We start from the raw sequence: 22,233 nt of genomic DNA on the forward strand, positions 1-22,233 counted from the left end.
CACCATTGGCTATGCTGACTAGGGCTGATGGGAGTTGTAGGCCAAAAATCCACAGGACCACAAGTTGCCCAGCCCTGTTGTACATTTTCCTTCAGTGGGCCAATAAGAATATTTGTGCCTGGAACGACTCTTGAATGACTCAATGCTTGTTTCATTTCAGTGCGGAAGCAGTTAGAAACCTTCTCACGGTAAGTGTCAACTCCAATGGGAGCATATTCACTAAAACAGCGACATGACCTTCCATTTAATAAATCTGCACAGCTTATATTTTGATGATAGTAATTCACTTAAGAGGGGCCACTGTGGTATCGCAATGTTGCAGAAACCACTTATAGTTCTCGAGGTAAATCTTATCCCCAAATAATTGGCTTCCCAGGTATATAATACGGCTTTGTGCTAATTATTTTTTTTGCTTTTATCTGAGATATCTGCAGTCAAATGTGTGTGCGTGTGGGGGTGGGGAGGTGGAAACAGTTTTTAAGTACCACTTAATCCTGCTCTAGTGATTCTTAATCTACCCAGTGGAAAAAGGAAGGATATTGCAAGTATTTTAGCAATTAACTCAAGAAATAAGAGGCTTGATTGCTCTGAGGTTTAACAATAGCTTGTACACCATTTCCCCTCTTGCACCAGGTCATGATGTTAAGGTCGCAATCCTATACCCACTTATTTGGGAGTAAGCTCACGTAATACAATGGGGCTTACTTCTGAATACTATTTATTTATTTATTTATTTATTTATTTATTTCATTTATATCTCAGCTTTTTTCTCCAAGGAACTCAAGGCGGCGTACATAATCTTCCTCCTCCTCCTCCATTTTATCCTCACAACAACAACCCTGTGAGATAGGTTGGGCTGAGAGTCTGTGACTGGCCCAAAGTCACCCCGTGAGCTTCCATGCCCAAATGGCGACTAGAACCCGGATCTCCTGACTCCCAGTCCAGCACTCTAGCCACTACACCACGCTGGCTCTGTATACACATATACAGGATTGCCCTGTCAATCCCCAAATATCATTTCTCTGAATCCTCAAACGTTGATGTAATGACATCATTTGTAGGGCAACCATTACATCGTATCCAATGGTTATATCCAACAGTAGCACAACATAACTAGAGCAATGTGAAAGAGTGGGGATTTGCCGCTGAAATTCAGTGGCACATCGTCTTTTTTCCCTGTTGTCCAAGAGCTGGTTTACGCTGGCAACATCATTAGCACTACCACTTGGACACCACCCTTTATATTTAATTAGCATTGTAATGAGATCATTTCCAATTCAGCCTGTCTGTGATAGGTGAATGCGGTGTTTTTTGGAAGCACAGCCCCTGGTTACACTGCATGTGTCTTACAAGAGGGAAAAACATCCCAAGCTAGTTTAGAAATGTTTTGTAGGTTGTGGGACTATGCCAGAAAATGTTGTGTGGTATCCCCTAAGCAGAACATTTTTATTCAGGGTTCCCACCAGCCTGGAATCATAGGCCTTCAGGAGGGGAAGGATTTCAGGAGGTTGGGGGAGAGACATCATTTTTCTTTCCCATTGCCCTGAGATCTCCTCGCTGGTGTACGATGTAGTGCTAGGAGCTTAGACAGTCGTGTAGTGGTAAATCTTGAAGTGTTCATCATGACAATCCCACTGCAGCACCGCCAAGGAGAGACCCAAATTGTGTTGATCCAGTTCACCAGTTTCATCTCCACCAGGAGCAGATCTTAGGTAAAGTTAACGGATCTTCATTGCCCATTCAAGACCAAGCCACCCCCAAAGACTTTCCATTACAACAGGGGACAACACATTGTTGCTGGGGAAATTCATCCCACCTGCCCCCCTGCCCCCGTCCCTGCAGCTGCCATGAGGATTGCAGCTAAGCTCAGAGGGAACTGAAGGGAGTGGCTAGTGGATGCTGCTGGCTTTGATTTTGGTGGAGCTGTGAATCCACTCTGGGTTTCATCCAGAACCAGACAGATCTCTAAAGGAGCTATCCGAGGTGCTTCACCATAGCCCCCAAATAGGTTCAGCACTTTGGATAGCTCCTTTAGAAATCTGGCTGGTTCTGACAGAGTGGAGGCACAGCCCCACCAAAATTGGAGCCACCAGCCTCCACTGAGAGTGGCTGATGATTTCACTATCCCTGCTAATAAAAACAGGTCAGTGCTGTCCTGTGAGCCCTTGCTCCACTACACCACTGGATTTAGGTTTGGGAATGGCTCTGTAGTTGTCGCTTATTTCTTTTCAAGCTGTATATACAACATGCAACTACAGAAATTTATCACAACTTTCTTCCGTAGAATACGTATGTCATGTAAATGCCTCAACATTTAATACCTAATAGCTGATTCACCCAATTATTCAACATGGAGGATAGTGGAAGAAGTCACATTGGCCCAATGATAAGTGAAACATTTCTTTATTCTAAAGGATTCAACTATTTCATCTGGTATGGAAAAATTCAGGCCACTTAGCTCAGCTGTTCAAGACCGCAGCATTTAAAATGCTGCAGAAATGCCAGTCTTTAAATGAAAGGCTCTCTGTAAAAGTTCCTAAACCATGCACATAATTTTGTACAAGTTGGACACACCAGGCAGGGTTAGAACCCTTTGTTTTCCAGCCAGGCAAACTTCACTGTGCAAGAAATCAGATAAAACTTCAAGCTATAATAAAGTACTGAGAGCCAAGATAATAGATGGTGTTGCAGTGAACCTGGAAAAAAATGAGTAATTTTGGATTACTTCAGTAATCTCAAAGTAAAATTGGACACATAGGTAAGGATTTTAATTTAAAAGTACCCATTCTGTTATTGGATTCTTCTTTTAAAAATTGCTGCCGCAAATCTTAATTCTGGGCTGTCTCTTGAACTTTAGTCAGTATATGAATTTGCTTTTCTGTCTTCTGCTGTTGTTTTTATCATTCTAACTGGTTTCTCTGGGCAGAAGGCAATGTCGATAGTGAGGACCTAGTCTAAAATAACAAATATAAAGACCTGTGTATCTCTTTTCTTAAATGCCGAAGAATTGAGATAAACAGTGAGCTAAATTGGTTCCTCAAAGCTATTGCCTCTGCCAGCTTTTAATCAAGGTGTCATAAAAAGCTTATCCAGAGTTTCACTTGAGAGAAAACAAACAAACAAAAAAACACACACACAACACCAGTCACATTGTGTATGAGAGACATAAGGATGACATCCAATGTTGTGTGAGCAGACTTCCTTTCATGCAATGGGACTTCCCCTTCTTTCCTCCCCCTGCAACCCCTGCAAATCTGCTTCTGGAGCAGATTTTTTTGCTGGGGGGGAGATTTGGAGCAGATTTGGGGAGGTGCAGGTGGGAGAGGTGGAATTCATTCCACCAGTAGTGTCTGTCCTGCTGGCAGACAACAGACAACACTTTCTGGATAGTCCGCAGTTATATTATTGTTTCTCTCTCTGAATTTTCTATGCAGTTTCCTGATATAATGAACATGCAGAGGCTACTTTATTTACACTAATCTTAAGTTTATTTATTTAACAAACAGTATGGGAATTATTTATTTATTTGTTTGATTTTATTTGTTTGATTTCTACCACACCTGTCAGGGATTCCAAGCCATAAGCAACAGACTCACTTAGCAATCCACAAGTTCTTTATTCTTGGGAGAATAACTGAGAACTGCCCTCTGGGCCTAATTAATAAAATACAGCTTTTGTTAAGAGAACTACTGAAATGGTCAGTTACCCTTCAACTACTGAATGGATCTTTCAGTGTGTTCCACAAGCTTCCTCCCTTCAAGGAGGGTCCTCTCGACTCAACTTCTGATGGGCCACCACTCTGGTGGAACGCCTTGCACCTCCTGTCAGCTCCACCTGCTTAACTCAGCGGTGAGCTCTGGTATCTGTCAATGCTGGTCCTTCTTCTCCCTCTGACAGAGACCAGGTTCCCATGGGGGTAAGGGGTGGGGGAGATGGCCTCTGAGCCTGGCCCTCCTGGTCAATAAGCCCCTGGGAAGGTTCTTCACTGACTCCTGGAGAGTCTTGGGGAATTTCCTCTCCCACTTGCTGTCCCACTGGGCTTCTTCTAGCTCTGCCTCCAACTCTAAATCCAAGTCAGACACCAAATCAGGAAGCCTGGGCCCAGCCCTGACACCATCTTTCTGCCAAGCCAGCTCACAATCACAAATAAAACTTGATGAAAACAATAATAAAACAAATCATTAAAACACAATTAAAAACACAACAAAAATGCACTTCTGATCCCTGCAGCCCTGTCTGGAGAACAGAGTGCTTCTCTCTAGAAGTTCACACTGAAAAGAAAAACCATCTGGGCCTACTGAATATGTGAAAGTGCTGACAAGTGTATTCATTTTTTTTTTCCTTGCAGGAGAAAGCTCCCCTCACCTCTCTTGCAAACCTTGTCCTCTCCCTTTTATTCACCTTTGCCCTACAATTCACACAGAACCATTGAGGCAATAGACAACAAGAAATAAGCTACACTAGTTGCTTCCTTTGACAGGTTATTTGTACTGACGTAAGAAAAGAGTATGCAGTTAGCATCCAAGTGGCTGTATTTTAAACTGCAGTTTCTGGACAATCTTCAAAGGCAGTCCCATGTGCAATACATTACAGTAGTGTAATCTGGAGATTTCGTCCATCCATCCATCCATCCATCCACCCATCCTTCCGTCCTTCCTTTCTTTTATATCTCACCTTTTTTCCAAAGAACTCAGGGCAGAGTACATGATCTCCCTATCCATGTTATCTCCACAGCAACCTTCCAGGGTAGATTGTTCTGAGATCATACAGGGGCTTCATGGTTGAGTGGAGATTTGAACCTGGATCTGACCAGTTCTAGTCTGACAATCTAACAGCTACACCACACCAGTTGCCAGTGTATGGATTATTGTGGCCAGGCTGTCTCTGTCCTGGAGGGGTCATGGTTGGTGCCCTGGTCATAAACTGGTGAAAGGCTCTCTGTGCCACAGATGCTACTGAAAGAGTGTCCCATTTTTAAAAAACATCAAGCAAGTACGACGTTCCCAAAGAAACTACAGTCATTTTAAAAATTATTGTTATTGTTCACAGAGAGTAATTTGCCTGCATAAATATTGATGGTGGATCTGCAGAAGATTATCAGGAGAGGAGAAGAGCTCCCCTGGTAATGGCAGAGAGCAGCATCTCTTCTACTTGCAGCAGCCTCTTAGACTATTTAAGATGATGCTTGGGCCTTACAGCAGCACCCCTGGGCATTTGCTCTTGAATAGCACAAATTGTAAACCACTCAAACTGTCATCCATAATAGTCTCACAATGGGATCAATAATGCCTCAGAGGAAATGTTCTTAGCATTCCCACTCCGTCTCCCTCTCCAGGTAAAATCTGTGCTTATCGCACTCTACAAGGGTGTGAACAAAGACAGACAGAATAAAGGGTTTGTTGGGAAGATGTTGATGTCCTTTCTGCCTCCCAACTCCTGTCAAACTGCTCCAAGGTTTAAGCTGCTTTGCAAACCTAAGGGTAGTACAGTCGTTGTGTACACAGAGTGTTATGCTTACATTAAGTAGATGATTCTAACACTAATCCTCAATAAACTGTTTATTGTACTGCAGTTGTACAAGAGCTGAAACTGGGAAGTGCTGTAGCTCAGTGGCAGAAGAGCACAGGTTTTACATTCAGAAGGTCCCAGGTTCAATCCCCAGCATCTCCACAAAGAGCTGGAGGAAAGGCCCTTGTCTAGAACCCTGCTGGGCAGTGTAGACAATACTATGTTAGTTGGGGCAGTGGCCTGACGCAAAATAAGGCAACTTCCTAAAACAACTTCACATCTTCTTCAAGAACTACAGTAAGGTTCTGTAAATGCAATATGGCTCATTTGGGTGAATGAGGGTGGTAGGATCCAGCTTTTAAAATTAGGTTCATCAGGTTTGTCTACAATGCAGCACCATAGACCCAATCAGTGGCGGCTGGTGGCTCCGATGTTAGTGGGGCTGTGAATCCACTCTGGGTTTCAGTCAGAACCAGTCAGAACTCTAAAGGAGCTATCCAAGATGTGGAATGTTATTTCAAAGAGCAGTATTTAATTATCTGCAGTTAAACCCTACTTAAATCAGAAAGCAAACACTCGAGAGCTAACGTTCCCAAATTAAACAAGCACAGCCCATTTCCTTTGGATATCATTAGGAGGCCAAGCAGATAAAATGTTGACTTATTCCTGATCTGCAAGTGATGACGCTGGATGGATTCTTCAGTTATCTCTTGTGCAAACTTTCCTTTGCACTCGAACCATTCAGGTCACAAGCTGTAAGGTTCTGCTTACAGAGTTTATTTAGGCAAGTTTGGGAAATGCACCATGGCAATTCAGTACTGGAAAATGGCAATTCACATAATCGGGGAAGATTTTCATTCACAGCTTTCTTCCAATTCATTATTTATGTTTACTTAATTACGTGGAAACTATTCCTTCTATAAATATTGAAATGCCAGCCTACAGTCTTTCCGCTGTTAGTAAGAGATGTTTGCTACAGGCAGTAGAAGGCAGTAGAGAGTAGAGACCAAGGAAGGAGGACTGGTAGAATAGGCTGTGAGAGGTGATTAATTTGATAAACTTAACTGCCTGCCTAAACTTGAGTAAATTAAGTAAAACAAAAAGTGTTGAACATTTGAAGGTGGCTTGTGACCTATATCACCAATACTGCTGCATCTTCTTTTGAAAAACTAAAGCTGATTTAAGGAAGGGGGGGGGGATCCCTTACAAATGGTTTCCTTTTATGTAATTGTACATGTACATTTGATGTACATTTTGCTCCTTCATCTATATGATGATAGATAGGTATTTATAATTACCTGAATTTAGACGTTTGTATTTTGGATCTTTCTCACATTCAGTTACACTGATAAAAATGTTTAACCTAATGGAAGGATCTCAGAGATGCAACACCAAAAACACTTTTTTTAGCAGATAAATCCTCCTAGATTTGCTAACTCATATGGGGTTGTGTATATTCCACCCAATCAGGTTTTCTGTTTTTGTTTAAAAGTGACTGATCGCAAGTATAAATGCTTCTCCACACTGCCACACCCAACATGGCTGCTTAACCCACATTTAAGTACAATTAGGGATGTTGGAAAAATCCACAATGGAACCAAATGAGTTCGGATTTTTATGAATATGATCTGCGGATTCTGCAGCAGACTGGCTTTTCCCCATTGGGTGGATTCCATGGACTTGCAGACCTTAAAAAAAAAAAAAAACTTTACAGAATTTTATGCAAATTTTGTTGTAGAAAAATATGCAAAAATAGAAAAAAAAACCTCAGCCAAAAATGTGCATTTCACCATAGGATAAAGCGTGAAAATGCACACTTTGGGGGAATTTGTGCATTTTTGCATGTGCAAATTTGTGCAAATTCACCTTTGCACAAATGTGCAAATTCGGAAACCTTTTAAAAGTCTGATTCCATCCATGAGCGAATGATGGAATGAAAGGCACTTGACAATCTGCGAAACACAGACAGCATGGATTTTATGCAATCTGTACATCCCTAAGTACAATCCTATGCATGTTTACTCAGAAGTAAGCCCCACTGTGTTCAATGGAGCTAATTTCTAGGCAAGTGTGCATAAGATTGCATTTGGAGCCCTTAGAGAGTTGCAACTCAGAGATATACTGAAACAATCAAATATGTGCATTGTCCAGTGAGTTTAACTCAGGCTGTCTCTGCCATGCCAAAAAAAAAGAAGTTAGAAACTACCCTGATTCACCCCTTTCTCTATCTCTTTCATCTGCATAGTCATCATTTCCTTTCCCTTTATCTTGTAACCACAATGTTGTAGTGTGAGGATTTCTAGGTTCTCTTCCATTAAAGACGTCCATGTTACAATCCTATGCATGTTTAGATGGAAAAACGGCCTACAACTCCCAGCATCCCCCAGCCAGCTATAGCCTTTTTTCTGTGTAAACAGGCATTGGCTTGCACCCTTACTGCTGTAACTCACCCTTCACTGAAGAGTACAGCAAACTTTCCCACACTCTCTTGCTGTGTTAATTAGGACAAACGTCTTATAGTTATTTTTATCTTGACTGTCGTTCTGCTCCTCCTCAGATTTATCAAATCTTTTCTTAGTTTTTTTAAAAAACTGATTATCTGCACAGATGTGTACTAAGAGCCTCAAGGGATTCTTCAGTTTGTTACGTTTGTATCCGTGTGGGCTACTCATGCAATTCCCTACATCGCACAGGGGAGGCTACACTTCCCCTGCTGCAAAAGTGCACCCTTATCACTTGAGGGGCCTAGGAGAGTCATGGGACCACAGGCTGGGGTGAAATGCACAACATCTCTGTCGCCTCTTCACGTGAGTAACTCATGACAAGTGCCATGCTGCATTTCCAGTAAAACAGAGAATGTAGGGTGGCCATGTGTCCTCCTTTACAGAGGCCCGCCTATCTTGAAGGCATGCTCTATTTGAGGATGTCTAGTCTGCTTTAAAGATAAAGGACCATCAGAAAGAAGAACTGGGCCATCAGCAGCACCTGGACAGAAGACTGAGCAAGGGCTTCTCCACACGGAGCTTTTATCCTGCTATTGAGATTGCTCACTCATGGAAGTTTGTGGGTCCTTTTCATGACATTGTCAACCCTCAGGGCACATCTAGAGGTATTCCTGGTCATTCCATCTCAAAAAGATCAGGAAATAATGAACTATTTAAGTTGGATTGTTATGCTATTAAAACAGCCACTAGATGGTGCAGTTTCATTGATCTCTATGGAACCTTGAAAATTAAAAGCTTTCCTTCTCGGCAATCACGTGGTTGCCATCTGGGACCCTGCTGTAAATGTGGAAAGACTCCGCAACGGGAGAACTGTGGGGGTTTTCTTTAGTGTAAAGGTAGTCCAAGGCACACAGGTCATCTGGTCACATTCTTCCATACTATCGTGAGCTGTACTGCATTTCTATTTAAGTCATAATAATTATTTCTAAATTTGCAACTTAATGTATAAATTAACATATGCAAGTTTATGCATATTTTATTGCCAAGATTATACAATTTGGGGTGATGCATGTCCTCTTTTTTGATGATTTGCAATTGGCCGCCTTTAGGCTGCAATCCTATACACACTTAAAAGCATGAGAATAAGCCCCATTTAACACATTGCATCTTATTTATCAGTACACATGCACTGTTTACTGATAAGTTGACTTCTGATGACTAGTAACACAACACAACATATGTATTGCTAGTCCCCCAGACAGAGAAATCTGTTTCCCTGTGCAGCATGTGCGTTGCGGGAAACATGATCCACTGTCCTAGCTCCTACATGTAGAAACTCACCCACTAGGCTGCTGCATATGGATAATGAAGGGCTCCTAGGTGGACTGGTAGAGGAGATGTATCGGGTGTACATCTATACATGCTCAACTAAATGTAAGGCGATGCAGTGAGAAATATCCTATTTTGCCAGACTAGCTTTCTACATCTTACGGCAGAGTCACAAGTGTATCCACCTCTTAATGGACGTGTGACTGTGTCTCTCTGTCAAAATACTGTGTGCTGCATCCCTTTGCATGGATCTCTGGATAGCATCTAATGTGCATTTCATTAGAATGTCAAAGTCAGCCCCTCTCCTCACACTTTAGGCACTCTTTCAAAGCGATCTAGGGGCAAACTACATTTTTTAAAAAAGGTGGTCTTTCATAACTACACTAAACGTTATCACTTTTTAAGCACATTAAATTCATTTACCTACCATAAAGAATCCTTACTTAAAAAAAAGTGATATAAAGTGACAAAGACACAGGAAATTGAACTTTAAAGATGGCTACCTTTCCTCTCCCTATCCATTGTGTTTAGGAAAAAAATATATTTGAGACAGAAAATTAATCAAACTTTAGCTTTCTACTCCTTTGTCACTCAAGGCTACATCTACACTGTTAACTTTTCTAAAATGAATGACACATAATGTGTTGAGTGCAAGGGACACAGGTCACCTAGTCACCTTTCCCACTATTGTGAGATGTATTGTATTTCTTTTTAAATTACAGTACTTCCTTCTAAATGTGCATTTATATGTATAAATTAGCACATGCAATTTTTATGCAAAACTCTGTTCTGTTTTATCTTCCTCTTTGGCGATATGCAAATGGTCACCCTAAATACAAGGCAGGGCTATACAATTCTTTTTCACTTCCCCAGTAGGAACATCGGAAGCTGCCTTATACTGAGTCGGACCATTGGCCCATCTAGGCCAGTATTGTTGACATTGACCGGCAGCAGCTCTCCAGGGTTTCAGGCAGGATTCTTTCCTCACCCTACCTGGAGAAGCCGGGGATTGAACCTGGGGCCTTCTCATGCAAAGCATGTGCTCTATCACACTGAGCTATCACCCCTCAGTAAACATGTTGCTGCTAGAGCGCTTTGGCTATTGGGCGGTATATAAATGAAATAAATAATAATAATAAAAATAGACACAGGCTGGGAGGAGCACTATTATGCCACTACAGCAGATTCCGGGTTGCTCGTTGACCTTTAGGACTGGAGTAGTCTTTTGTCCCCGCCTTTCCACGGCTGATACCATGTCTGTTGTGGCACGAATAAACAGTGTTTATTGCATGGGAGGGCTAAGTATTGTTGCATCAGTGACGAGGTCCTTTTCTGTACCGTGGCTGGGTTGGGGTCCCTAGGACCCAAAATCCAGCTGTAAGACTGTGTGCACAGTGGTAGCAGCCTACAGCACAACCTACATTTATACTTTTCATAGAACAACAATGATTGGTGATCATCCCATTGAGCCAAATTACTGTTTCTTAGGCAAGCTTTCCTGAGGATGTATATGAACTTGCCATTTTTGTCCTGAGTAATTTCTGCCTTAGTGCTATGGTGGCTCTAGCCCCATCAATAACCGTATTTCAAAAATAATGAAGGGATTAGGGTGGGACAAGGCCAGCCCTGCCATTAGGCAGAATGAAGCGATTGCCTCAGGTGGCAGATGCTGGGAGGTGGCAGCAAGGTGAGTTGGAGGAGAAACCTGTGTGCCCTGAGGCTTGCTCTGCACCCCCTAAGTTAGTTAGCCCGATGTCTCCAGGTGCTGTGGAGGATGCTGTCTCAAGATCAGTGTTGAAGATACATTTATATGCCAGACCAGTTGGCTTTTGTACATGAAATGTGAGTGGGCGCCATTTTGTTCTGTGCCAAAGGCAGCAAAATGCCCTGGGCCAGCCCTGAGGTGGGGTAGTTGGGAGCTCTGTATTGAGGAGAACCGCCTTTCTGCAAGGGTGGGGCAAGTCTTAAAAAGGTGTGAAATACCAAGGAATATGAACTGTGGCACTGTTGGGCAGAATAGACACACTTTGTTCAGGGCATTAAAAAAAAAAAAGAATGGCAGAGCATTGCTGGAGTGGGAGAAAGTGAATAGCACAGCACTATATATATCTATATCTACTATATCTGTATCTTCCTGAAGAGTTATATATACGCATACATTCTTTACTAATTTTTGTACAAACACTACTGAAAACATTTGAAAATGACTCCAGGAACGGTGTGTGTGCATACAGACACATGCATGCCGTTTGGCTCCAGCGATTTTACAGATGTTAGCCAATAGACACCTGTGACGGCCATATATACAACTGTTGACTCATCTCACTTGTGAGAGGAGGAATAAGGCCTTCGGTTTGAAGCATGTGAATGCCCCAAACCTAAGGAACTGTATGGTCTGTGATAGGAAAAAAAAGAAGTGCTTGTATTGGTGATAGCTCTATCAAATCTGTCCACTGCTTAGAAGGTGCTGTGTTGGCTTTACGCAAATTTGTCCCCTCTTTGGTCCTCTTTTGTGTTGATTTATTTCCCCTTTTTTTGGCCATGCAGCACCAGTAGATTGCGGGTAGCAAAACTGGGGTGGGAAGGCTTCCGAGTGTCTTAGTCTGTCTAGGAAGGGATTAGGGTACCCCCCTCTCCAGACATGAGAATGCTGAGCAAAACCTGAGGATTTTATACTCTGGCATGAGGATCCTGAATGGGTTGCTACATGGATATCCTTACATTGCTTGGGAAATCATTAATTTACTAGGTATGTAATGTCTATAAATGGCTATTTGTTAAGATGGCTATATGCTCCCACTTGGGTCAGTGGCAGTGAGCCTATGTACTCCAGTTGCTGGGGAACATGGGTGGGAGGGTGCTGTTGCATTTGTGTCCTGTTTCAGGGTTCCTACTTGACAGCTGGTTGGCCAGTGTGCGAACAGAATGCTGGACTAGATGGACCCTGGGTCTGATCCAGCGCAGCTCTTCTTATGATCAAGCCTACTCCCATGAAAACATATTCTTTCCTTCTGACTTAGAAAGAGGGCTACATTTTATTCTTTCCCAATCTTCCTTCAAGCAATATGATTTTCATGTATTTTTTAAAAATTAATTTCTTAAATGGATAATACTTCAAAGGAGGTGCTGAAAAAGACACAGGGAAGTGAGCTCAGTGGGGGAACTTGTAGATTTAGAAGATATTTCACAAACGGGAGGGGATTTTTCATCTGTTCACTGTGGACTAATTTTTCACATACGTAATTTCCTGTTGATCTGCTGTCAAAATATTTAAGAGAAAATTGTTCTTCATGAAGGCACAAGGACATACAATTGTTTTTTTGTTATTAACAGTTTATTAGATTTATTTGTTTTTCTCTTCTGTGGTACAGCCCAGGGTGTTTCTCTTTTAATTCTGAACAGCACAAACTAATAATCCTGGATATGATGACAGGAGATTTTGCATCCTTGTGACATATCTTATATTGAGATAATTTTAATCTGTCAGTGTAGGAGTTTGTTTATACGGCAACTACATTTCTGCTTGTAAGGGTTTTTCTATTTTCTAGCGGTATGCACTAGATCTGGCCAATTCCCAAGTCGAATCAGGGTGTTTTGGAGAGATTTGTTGGCTTTCTAAGATGAAGCAGGATTCTCTTTTAAGCGACCAGAACTGAATTTGGACTTCCCAAAACTTCTTGAATGCTTTGGAGAGCTTTAGAAAGGCAGAAACTGTGTCTGCAAAAAATTGCCACTTTATTTTTGCTTATCCATATATGGAAAATGAAGGGTGGGTGAGTGAAGGGAGTGGGGGACTCCTAATCTGACTGACAGGCTGCCTTCTAATCACAGGAAATGGTTTACCACAGCTCTAATGTCTAAATCCATGTGTATGTACAATAAAAAAAACCCTGATATCTTTTTATTGAAGTGAAAATTTCAGATGACATTTCATTCCATCACTAGTAAATCCAGTGCTTTTTTCTGGTGGAACTCACTGGAACTGAGTTCTGACACCTTTTCATATATATGTGCGTGCTCTCTCTCTCTGTCTCTCTCCCTCCCCCTCTCCATATATATATATATATATATATACACACACATATACACATATACACATACATATACACACACACACACACACACACACACACAGTGTTTGTCCACTATGTTAATGCTCTTCATTACAATTTAATCACCTGAGTAATCCAAGAGTTCCGGTACTTTTTTCTCCAGAAAAAAAAGCACTGAGTAAACCCCATCCTTTCTGTAGGTCAGCCTTCCCCAACCTTTGGTCTATAACTCTCGGCATTCATGGTCATGCTGACTGAGGATGATGGGAGCTGAAATCCAAAACATCTGGAGGGCACCAGGTTGGGGAAGGCTGATTTAGATGATATAAGTAAGCTTAAGTAAGGATTGCTATCAGATTTTTCTGGCTATTGCAGATACTTCTACTATATTACACTGCATGTAATTGACAGCACAATGCTATAGGTATCTACTCAGAAGTAAGTTCCATTGAGTTCAATGGTGCTTACTCCCAGGAAACAGGGTATGCCTATGGTACACCAAGAGCCGTTTTGCAGTAAGACACTATTGAGGTACTAATCCCATACTTGTCTTTGGGTCAAATATGCAGACTGTCCATGTGATGTACACTCAGCACGTGGGAGGGCAGAAGAATGATCTGACTCTAACAGCCTCATTACTACATGGTCTTTATTTATAATGGCAGTACTCTGAAGTTGATATGTTTGTTAATGATATCTCATTATGAGAGAAAGTGCTACTCTCTAAGTTTCCATGAGTATGTCTATACATTAATGGAGGAGTATATGAAACTTGGCACACTCAATGGATATTCTTAGAGCAGGGGTCCCCAGCTGTGACGTCCACAGGTACTATGGTGACTGTAGAGACCTCCACTCCCTTCCCCCTTCAAAAATTTATTTTTAATTTTGAAAAACTTAAAGAACATTTGGGTGCCAGGTTCTCCTTCCTGTTCCTGAACATGCTACTCATCAGCTGTTCAGTGGGAAGGAAGAGAAGGAAAGAGTTGCTTGCTGGTCTCACCCAATCTCCTTCCATCGAAACAGACCTTTCCCCTTTACTCTCTCTCTCTTATTTCTCCACTCCCAATTCCTTTCCTCACTATTTCTCTCCCTTCCCCATCCCGAGCCTTCTTCTTTCTCTCCCTTCCTAGCCTTGCAATTTCTCTCCCACTCACCCCTTTGTTTTGCTGTTTCTCTCCCCTTTCCCCTTTTGCTTTGCCCCTCCCTCTCAGACTCTAGCCTCCCTATTTCCCTCTCTCCATCTCTTTTGACTAGCCATGCTCCACAGCAGCCATGATGTGACTCTCCACGCCCTCCATGGGAGCCATTTTGTGGTGGTGCCCACAGCAGTTTCTCAAATTCACAAATGTGCCCACAGGTCCAAAGACGTTGGGAACCCCTGTCTTAGAGCATGTTGAGGATAATATTTTAGCATAATTCAATGTAATAACTAATCTTGCCTATTTTATGTAGTTTAATACTAGATATGGGAGTAGATTCTACATTGAATATGAACTTGAGATGTGTAGGTTATTAGCTACATGAAAGCATTTGCAACATCTAAAAGTGGCTGCATTGTTTACATAAGGATTTCAGTATTTTTCTTTCAAGATATTCCCTTGAAGAAGAGTTAGGCACAGCCATCCCCAACTGGTGCCCTCCACATGTTTTTGAATTAAACTCTTAGGATTTCTGACCATTGGCAATGCTGGCTGGTGTCAATGGAGTTGAAGTCCAAAACATCTGGAGGGCACTAGCTTGGGGATGGCTGTTAGGGAATAAGTGACCCAAAATACATTGGGATTTGACTATTATTTATTTATTGCATTTCTGTACTGCCCAATAGCCAAACCTCTCTGGGGAGTTCACAAATTTAAACTCTAAAATACAACAGGATAAGACAATAATATAAAACCAGAGTAAAAACCAGCAGCAAGGAAAAATGTAAAGATACAAGAACGTACATTTAAAAACAATCTGAAGAACTAAAATGCCTGGGAAAATATAAAAATCTTCACGTGGTGCTAAGAAGACCATGATGTTGGCACTGGGTGAGCCTCATTGTGGGAGGGCATTCTACAACCACGGTGCCAACACAAAAAAGGCCCTCTCTTTAGTAGCCACCCACATCACCCCATTTGGTGAGGGCACCCGAAGGAGGGCCTGTGAAGGTTTTATTAATTTTTAAAGCTTTAAGTGGCTTGGAGCCAGGTCACATAAATGATAATCTCCTCCCATATATACCTTCCAGGATCCTGAGATCATCTTTATGTCGGAGGAAACAATCCTTTATGTGACTTAGCTCCAAGCCATTTAAGGCTTTAGAAGTTAATAGGCCTCATCTTGAATACTGTGTCCAGTTCTGGGTGTCATACTTTAAGAAGGATGCAGACAAACTGGACAGGGCTCAGGGGAGGGCAACAAAGATGATCAGGGGACTGGAAACAAAGTCCTATGAGGAGAGACTGAAAGAACTGGGCATGTTTAGCCTTGAGAGGAGAAGACTGAGGGCAGATAGGATAGCGCTCTTCAAGTACTTGAAAGGTTGTCACAGAGAGGAAGGCCAGGATCTCTTCTCGATCATCCCAGAGTGCAGGACACGGAATAATGGGCTCAAGGAAGCCAGATTCCAGCTGAACATCAGGAAAAGCATCCTGACTGTTAGAGCAATACGACAATGGAACCAATTACATAGGGAGGTAGTGGGCTCTCCCACACTGGAGGTATTCAAAATGAAGCTGGACAGGCATCTCTGAGGCCACTTTTGCCTCCAGTGATAATGATGCATCCAAGAGTATCCCGAAACTATTAATCTATCCTTTAAGGGGAATGCAACCCTCTCCAGAACAGGTTGAACACCACATAGCCAATCAAATGATCACTCACTAGCAGCACCTCCATCTTGCCTGGATTGAGTTTGGAATAACCAGACCCTCATCCAGTCAATTACCATGCCCAAGCACCAATTCAGAACACCCAGTGCCTCACTTAGATATGATGAAAAGGAAAGATAGAACTCGATGTCATCCACATATTGATGACACCTCAGGCCATATCACCAGATAACCTCCACATTGGTTTCATATAGATGTTAAACAGTATGGGAGATAAATAGAAACCTGTAGCATGACTCCAAGATACAAAGCAATAATCCCCCCAGCACCACCTTCTGGAATTGGCCATCCAAGAAGGAGCAGACCATTGCAATGCAGTACCTCCAGCACCAGGACCAGACAGCTATTCAGAAGGATACCATGGTTGATGGTATCAAAAGCAGGGATGCTGGAGAAAGTTGAGATGGACTAAAAATCAGATGTCAGCGTTCAGATTTCTAAGAAACTACTGCGGAATGCCCTCCTCCAGCTGCACAGAGCCTGTGGACGTTCAGACCTGTTTTTTGTTTTTTTTTTAACTTTCCTGAAATGTAGGCAAATTTATTCATAGGAAAATACCCAAGTTTTTGCTGAGACTGGCATATATACATGGGGAAAAGTTGAATGGAATGGGGACAATACGCTAAATGTTACATACTATGAGAGCTCTACCTCTCATTCAAATCTTCACCAAGGTTGGCCGTAGAATCCCTGTCCAAATGTCTGGAGACAGTGAGTGGCTGGATGGGGAGGAATAAGCTGAAGCTGAACCCTGACAAGACCGAGGTACTTTTGGTGGGAGACAAGAGGAGGCTGGGGGATGTTGACCTGGTGTTGAATGGGGTACGGCTACCCTTGAAAGACCAGGTCCGCAGCCTGGGGGTCATTTTGGACTCCCAGCTGTCCATGGAGGCTCAGGTGTCAGCTGTGAGCCGGACAGCGCTGTATCAACTCCATCTGATACGGCGGCTGCGTCCCTTCCTTCCCAACCATCTGCTCCCATCGGTAGTACATGCCCTGGTCTCCTCTCGTTTAGACTACTGTAATGCGCTCTACGTGGGGTTACCCTTGAAGATGGTTCGGAAGCTGCAGCTGGTACAGAACGTGGCGGCTCGCCTGATTAAAGGCAGCCGCCGGCGAGATCACATCACTCCAGTGCTGAAGGAGTTGCACTGGTTACCAGTTGTTTTCCGGGCCAAATTCAAGGTGTTGGTTTTGACCTTTAAAACCCTATATGGTTCCGGCCCAGCCTATCTTAAGGAGCGCCTCCAGCAGCACCAGACAGGCCGCTTAACAAGATCAGCCTCGGATGGCCTTCTCTCTGTCCCATCAGCCAGGACAGCTAGACTGGTAGGGACGAGGGAGAGGGCCTTTTCTGTGGTGGCCCCCACTCTGTGGAACTCCCTCCCTAGGGAACTCAGTCATGCCCCCTCTTTAATGAGCTTCCGTCGTGCATTAAACACATGGTTGTTCAGGCAGGCATTTGGGGTGGGTTAGGGTATTTTAGAAAATGTTTTTATTGTAGAATTTTATTGTTTTAAACTGTTTTATTGTATGTTGTACATCGCCCAGAGTGGCTGGATGACCAGCCAGATGGGCAATTAATAAATTTAATAATAAATAATAATAAATAATATACTAACGTAAATTACGTAAACTTTTGCAAACCCTCTAATGGAAGTATTTGCATATTTTTCCATATAATGAAAAAAAAGAGTCAAAACTGTCTGGGAACAGACACTGGAATGAATGACACTGTGCAATTCATGAAACACACATGGGACAGATTTCTCAAAATCCCGACATCGAAAGCCACCAAGGTCCAAGACACTCAAAATTAGTTACTCACACTGCTCTGGTGATGGACAAAATCGTGAAGTTACATGGGAAGCCTCAATCACTTGGGAAGGTTCCATACCAACCATCAGGGAGAGATGTGATGCTGGTGCAGGAGCATTCCACTGGATTTGCCCTCCCAGTGTAGTTTTGCTATTTCAAGTACTGCTGAATCAGTATGGGACACAGACCTAGGGAAGCTACAACAGTGTTGTTCCATTAACATGACTCAAGCCAAAGATTGATTGTGGGGGTGGGGTGGGGACTAAGGCTGCACTCCTGTACACACTTACCTGGGAATAAGTTTCATTGAACTCACTGGGGCTTACTTCTGTGTAAACACACAAAGGATTGTATTGCTAGCAAATTTGTAGTTGATGAATTCATTTTGTTTCTCTCAAACCTTCCAACTCCATCAACTATTTCCATTCCTCTGGTTGGCATAATGACTATTTTGTATTTTTGATAAAGCTGTGTTGATAAATGAATTACCTCTCCATCTGTCTTTTCTCTCTCTCCCCGTACAGAAAACGTCGTAAGCAGTTTACTCGATCACAACTGAAAAGAGCTTGTAGGACCCCATGCACTTTAATTCTAAGGAAGGCCAAATCCATTGTGACTCACAAAGAGACTCAAGAGAATTTGAGCAATCATTCACAGCTGAAGACACAACAGTGAAATCTGCTTTGTGGTTATTTTTAAAGCATCACCGATGAAGAAACGTTTTCTGAAATTGGGCAAAAGACTGTTCTTTCTGTGTTCTTACACAGCAAGGAGAATTTAGGACTAGATCTTGTTTTGTTAATGAGTGAAACGCAGCTTTGGTCTTTGTCTTGAATGCAAGGACTGCTTTGAGATAAGGCAACCAGGATATAAGTTGAGTTATCTAAACCTTCATTGCACTAAAAATCACAGCTGGCTCCTCACTGATGAGAAAACGGAGAATGCAGCCCTTTTCAGGGCCAATGCAGACCTGTACAGCCATCATCTATGAACTTTCTTCTGCCAAGAATATCTCATGGTGAATCGTATTAAAAAATTCCATCAATAACGTATGTATTCATAGTACTTCCGCCTTTTGAAGCTCTGGGTATATTGCACTAGCCTGCTCGCAACATGGAGTTATGTCCGTTGAAGCACAAATGCCAAATTGCATTGTCTTACCTTGATTTTGGGGTGTCCTACTTGAGGCACATGGAGTTTCAGATGTGCAGAGAATCTAAACTATTGCTGAAGGGAAAAGAAAGAAGACATGAGCAGACATAGGCTTGAAAGCAGGCCTGTGTTGACTGAATTAGGTATCCAAATATCATCAGTAACGATCTCTGAAAGTGATTTTTCTATCAAATCCTGAAAAATAATAATCCTTCAGTGCGGTGGCTTTTATGAGCAGCAACTGCTAGGCTGACAGTTACTTCTTTAATGTAACGTTAAATCTGTTCATCTCATTATTTATTGATATGTTGCGTAATCTAGACGCCTGCTCCAGCAACTCAGGCAGGCAAGGTTGTTTCTTGAGGGATGACAGCAAACAGATTTTTATAAGCAAAAGAAATAGTTATTGCCCAGCGGGGACAAAAGCATACAGCAATCACTCAACAGCTATAGCTGCATAACACTGCCCCCAGTATAACACTTTTCACACACCCAGAACTCTTCCACACTCTCTCCTTCTTGTGCTTCCCCCCTTGGGTGCAGCTAGATGTGTCAGCAGCACAATTTGGTTGTGCCAAATCCCTATAAAGTGAGGGAGGGAAGATTTAAAGTGCAGCATGCACAGGAAGGACTCTTACCCTCACTACCCTACCCCTTGGCAACTGCTGTTTTACCCATTTTTCTGATGGGAGAGGTTACTTCTGCTCATGGAATCACTCCTGTAGCCACAAATAAAAGAAAAAGAGAGTATCTAAAATAATCTTGTTTTGGTGGCAGGGTGGCCACGTACGTATTACCAAAACAGAAGAAAAACATCACCCCCAAAGAGGAGACAGATCTGCATAAATGTTGCATATGCTAAGCCAGGGGTGGGCAATTTGAGGAAGCCCAATGGCCATTTCAGCCCCTGACCTCCCCACAGGCTTCCCCCCCAGCCCCCAATGCAGGTGCCAAGCTAGGGTTTTTGTTTGTTTGTTTTACCCTTTTGGTGCTCTGTAGCTGCTCCAGATGCCATTCCATTTGGGGAGACAGGGTGTGTGGGGTGGGGATGGGGGGGAGCTGCAGGGGCCACATGTAAAATATAACTAATTTATAGTTATAGAAGCACAGTTAGAAAGAATTACTACAACTTCAAATAAAAACAACACATCTTCTCACCATAATGGAGCTCCGTTTGCTGCCCAAATGCTCACTGTTGACAGGCAACTTCAAGGCCCCTGTTCTGCCTTCTTATGTTACACTGGACTTATATTAGACAGCCCTTCAAATAGAGGATTGTTTTCTGTAAAGTAGGACACATCGCCACCCTCAAGGGGAGAGGGGGAAAGGGATGCAGGTATGGGCCGGATTACTGTTGAACTTTCAGTTCTTCTCTCCCATCACTCTGTAAGGCCTTGGTGGTGATCTGATCCTCATACATGGATTAAAGAATCAGAGCAAAGGCCTATCTAGTCCCTCATCCTGCCAAGGTGGCCAGGTGTCTTCCTTTACAGAGGATAGCCCTCTGTTTGAAGGGCTGCCAGAGACCATCCTCTATTTGAAAGACTCCTGTCTAAAGAACCATAAGAACTGTTGCTTGTCAGCACCTGGACTAGAGACTGAACACAAGTTGCCTGGTTACAGTTTTCTGTACTATGGTGAGATGGACTGTACTTCTATTTAAATAAAATCAAATAAATAATAATGATAATGATGATGATATAATAATTTTTAAATGTGCAGCTGTACAACTAAATTAGCACATGCAAATTTTATGTAAGTTTGTGCCCTCTTTTTTTTTGGGGGGGGTGATGCATTTCTTCTTGTTTTGCAGTTCATAACTGGTCACCCAACACGGTGGCCAACTAGATGCTTATGGAAAGCCTGCAAGCAGGACGAGTGTAATAGCCCCCTCCTGCTTCTGTTCCCCAGTCACTGGCATGGAAAGCCTACTACTGTCACGTTCCCAGAGTCTGAGCCTAGCGGTCACAGATTCAAGGTTCCAAGGGAGTCAGCAAAGTCACAGCAATCCAGGTCATAAGCAACACAGCAGACAAGGAGCAGGCAGAAGGAGAGTCAAGGCTCACTTTAGAAGTACTCATGCCAAGAATTTGTCCAGAGTCAAGGCAAGCTGGATTTAGGAAGGTCTAATTAATGTTGTTTCCAACAACTCTCTCAGCCTTACACTGCCATGTCTATGCAGAGGATGTCAGAGCCACAACCAAGCTTCAGCTGTGAGCTGTTACTGACTGCAGCCGAAAAGGTCCTCCTTGTGAGCAAGCCTCCTACATGCAAGTAGACATTTTCTCACATGAAGACCTCTGGCTCAGACTTGCACTCCTTCTGAGCACCTGTTTTTTCAGGTAGCATCTCTCCTGAGGTCTTGGGTCTTTCTCTGCCTCCACCTTGGAGGCACAGTCTTTGTCCTCCACAGGTGATGCCCTCATGGTAGTCACCCTTGAGGACCCAGGCTCCTCTGGGTCTACTACCAGATCCTGGGCATTGCTGGTGGTGGGTGATTTCTGGAGCTCTAGCTTTTCCTCTGAGGAGGAGTTTTACAGCAGGGGCATGACAGTTATAAACAAACAAGGTGAGTTGTAGCCAGATCTTTCATTCCACCAGCAGAAGGACACCACATGTGGCCTGAGGCATCTGCATCTTCTCCCCTACAGCTGTCCATGTGCTCTCCAAATCTGCATTTCTATGGAGTATCAGTTATCCTTCTATAACTCTGTATGATCATAGAATCATAGAAACATAGAATAGTAGGGTTGGAAGGGGCCTACAAGGCCATCGAGTCCAACCCCCTGCTCAATGCAGGAATCCAAGTCAGAGCATCCCTGACAGATGGCTGTCCAGCCTCATCTTGAAGGCCTCCAGTGTGGGAGAGCCCACCACCTCCCCAGGTAATGGGTTCCATTGTCGTATTGCTCTAACAGTCAGGAAGTTTTTCCTGATGTTCAGCTGGAATCTGGCTTCCTGTAACTTGAGCCCATTATTCCGTGTCCTGCACTCTGGGATGATCGAGAAGAGATCCTGGCCTTCATCTCTGTGACAGCCTTTCAAGTACTTGAA

General features: G+C 42.9%; 1 protein-coding gene across 2 annotated transcripts in view; it reads left to right on the top strand.

The window, feature by feature from the left end:
* MTA3 (metastasis associated 1 family member 3) overlaps positions 1 to 19,908 on the top strand; it is a 190,207-nt gene extending 170,299 nt beyond the window's left edge. The window contains exons 19-20 of one of the 2 annotated variants that reach the window (XM_084828919.1): positions 161 to 188; positions 18,552 to 19,908. In XM_084828919.1, the coding sequence (XP_084685045.1) occupies positions 161 to 188; positions 18,552 to 18,563 (40 nt within the window). In that variant the 3' untranslated portion in view covers positions 18,564 to 19,908. The remainder of the gene's footprint in view (positions 1 to 160; positions 189 to 18,551) is intronic. The other variant, XM_084828918.1, reaches the window with a different exon arrangement.
* Positions 19,909 to 22,233: the final 2,325 nt, after the last annotated feature.

The sequence above is a fragment of the Heloderma suspectum genome, chromosome 1 (genome assembly GCF_057233095.1).
Source record: "Heloderma suspectum isolate Gila_16-S chromosome 1, 16-S_ref, whole genome shotgun sequence".
NCBI classification, from domain to species: Eukaryota; Metazoa; Chordata; class Lepidosauria; order Squamata; family Helodermatidae; genus Heloderma; species Heloderma suspectum.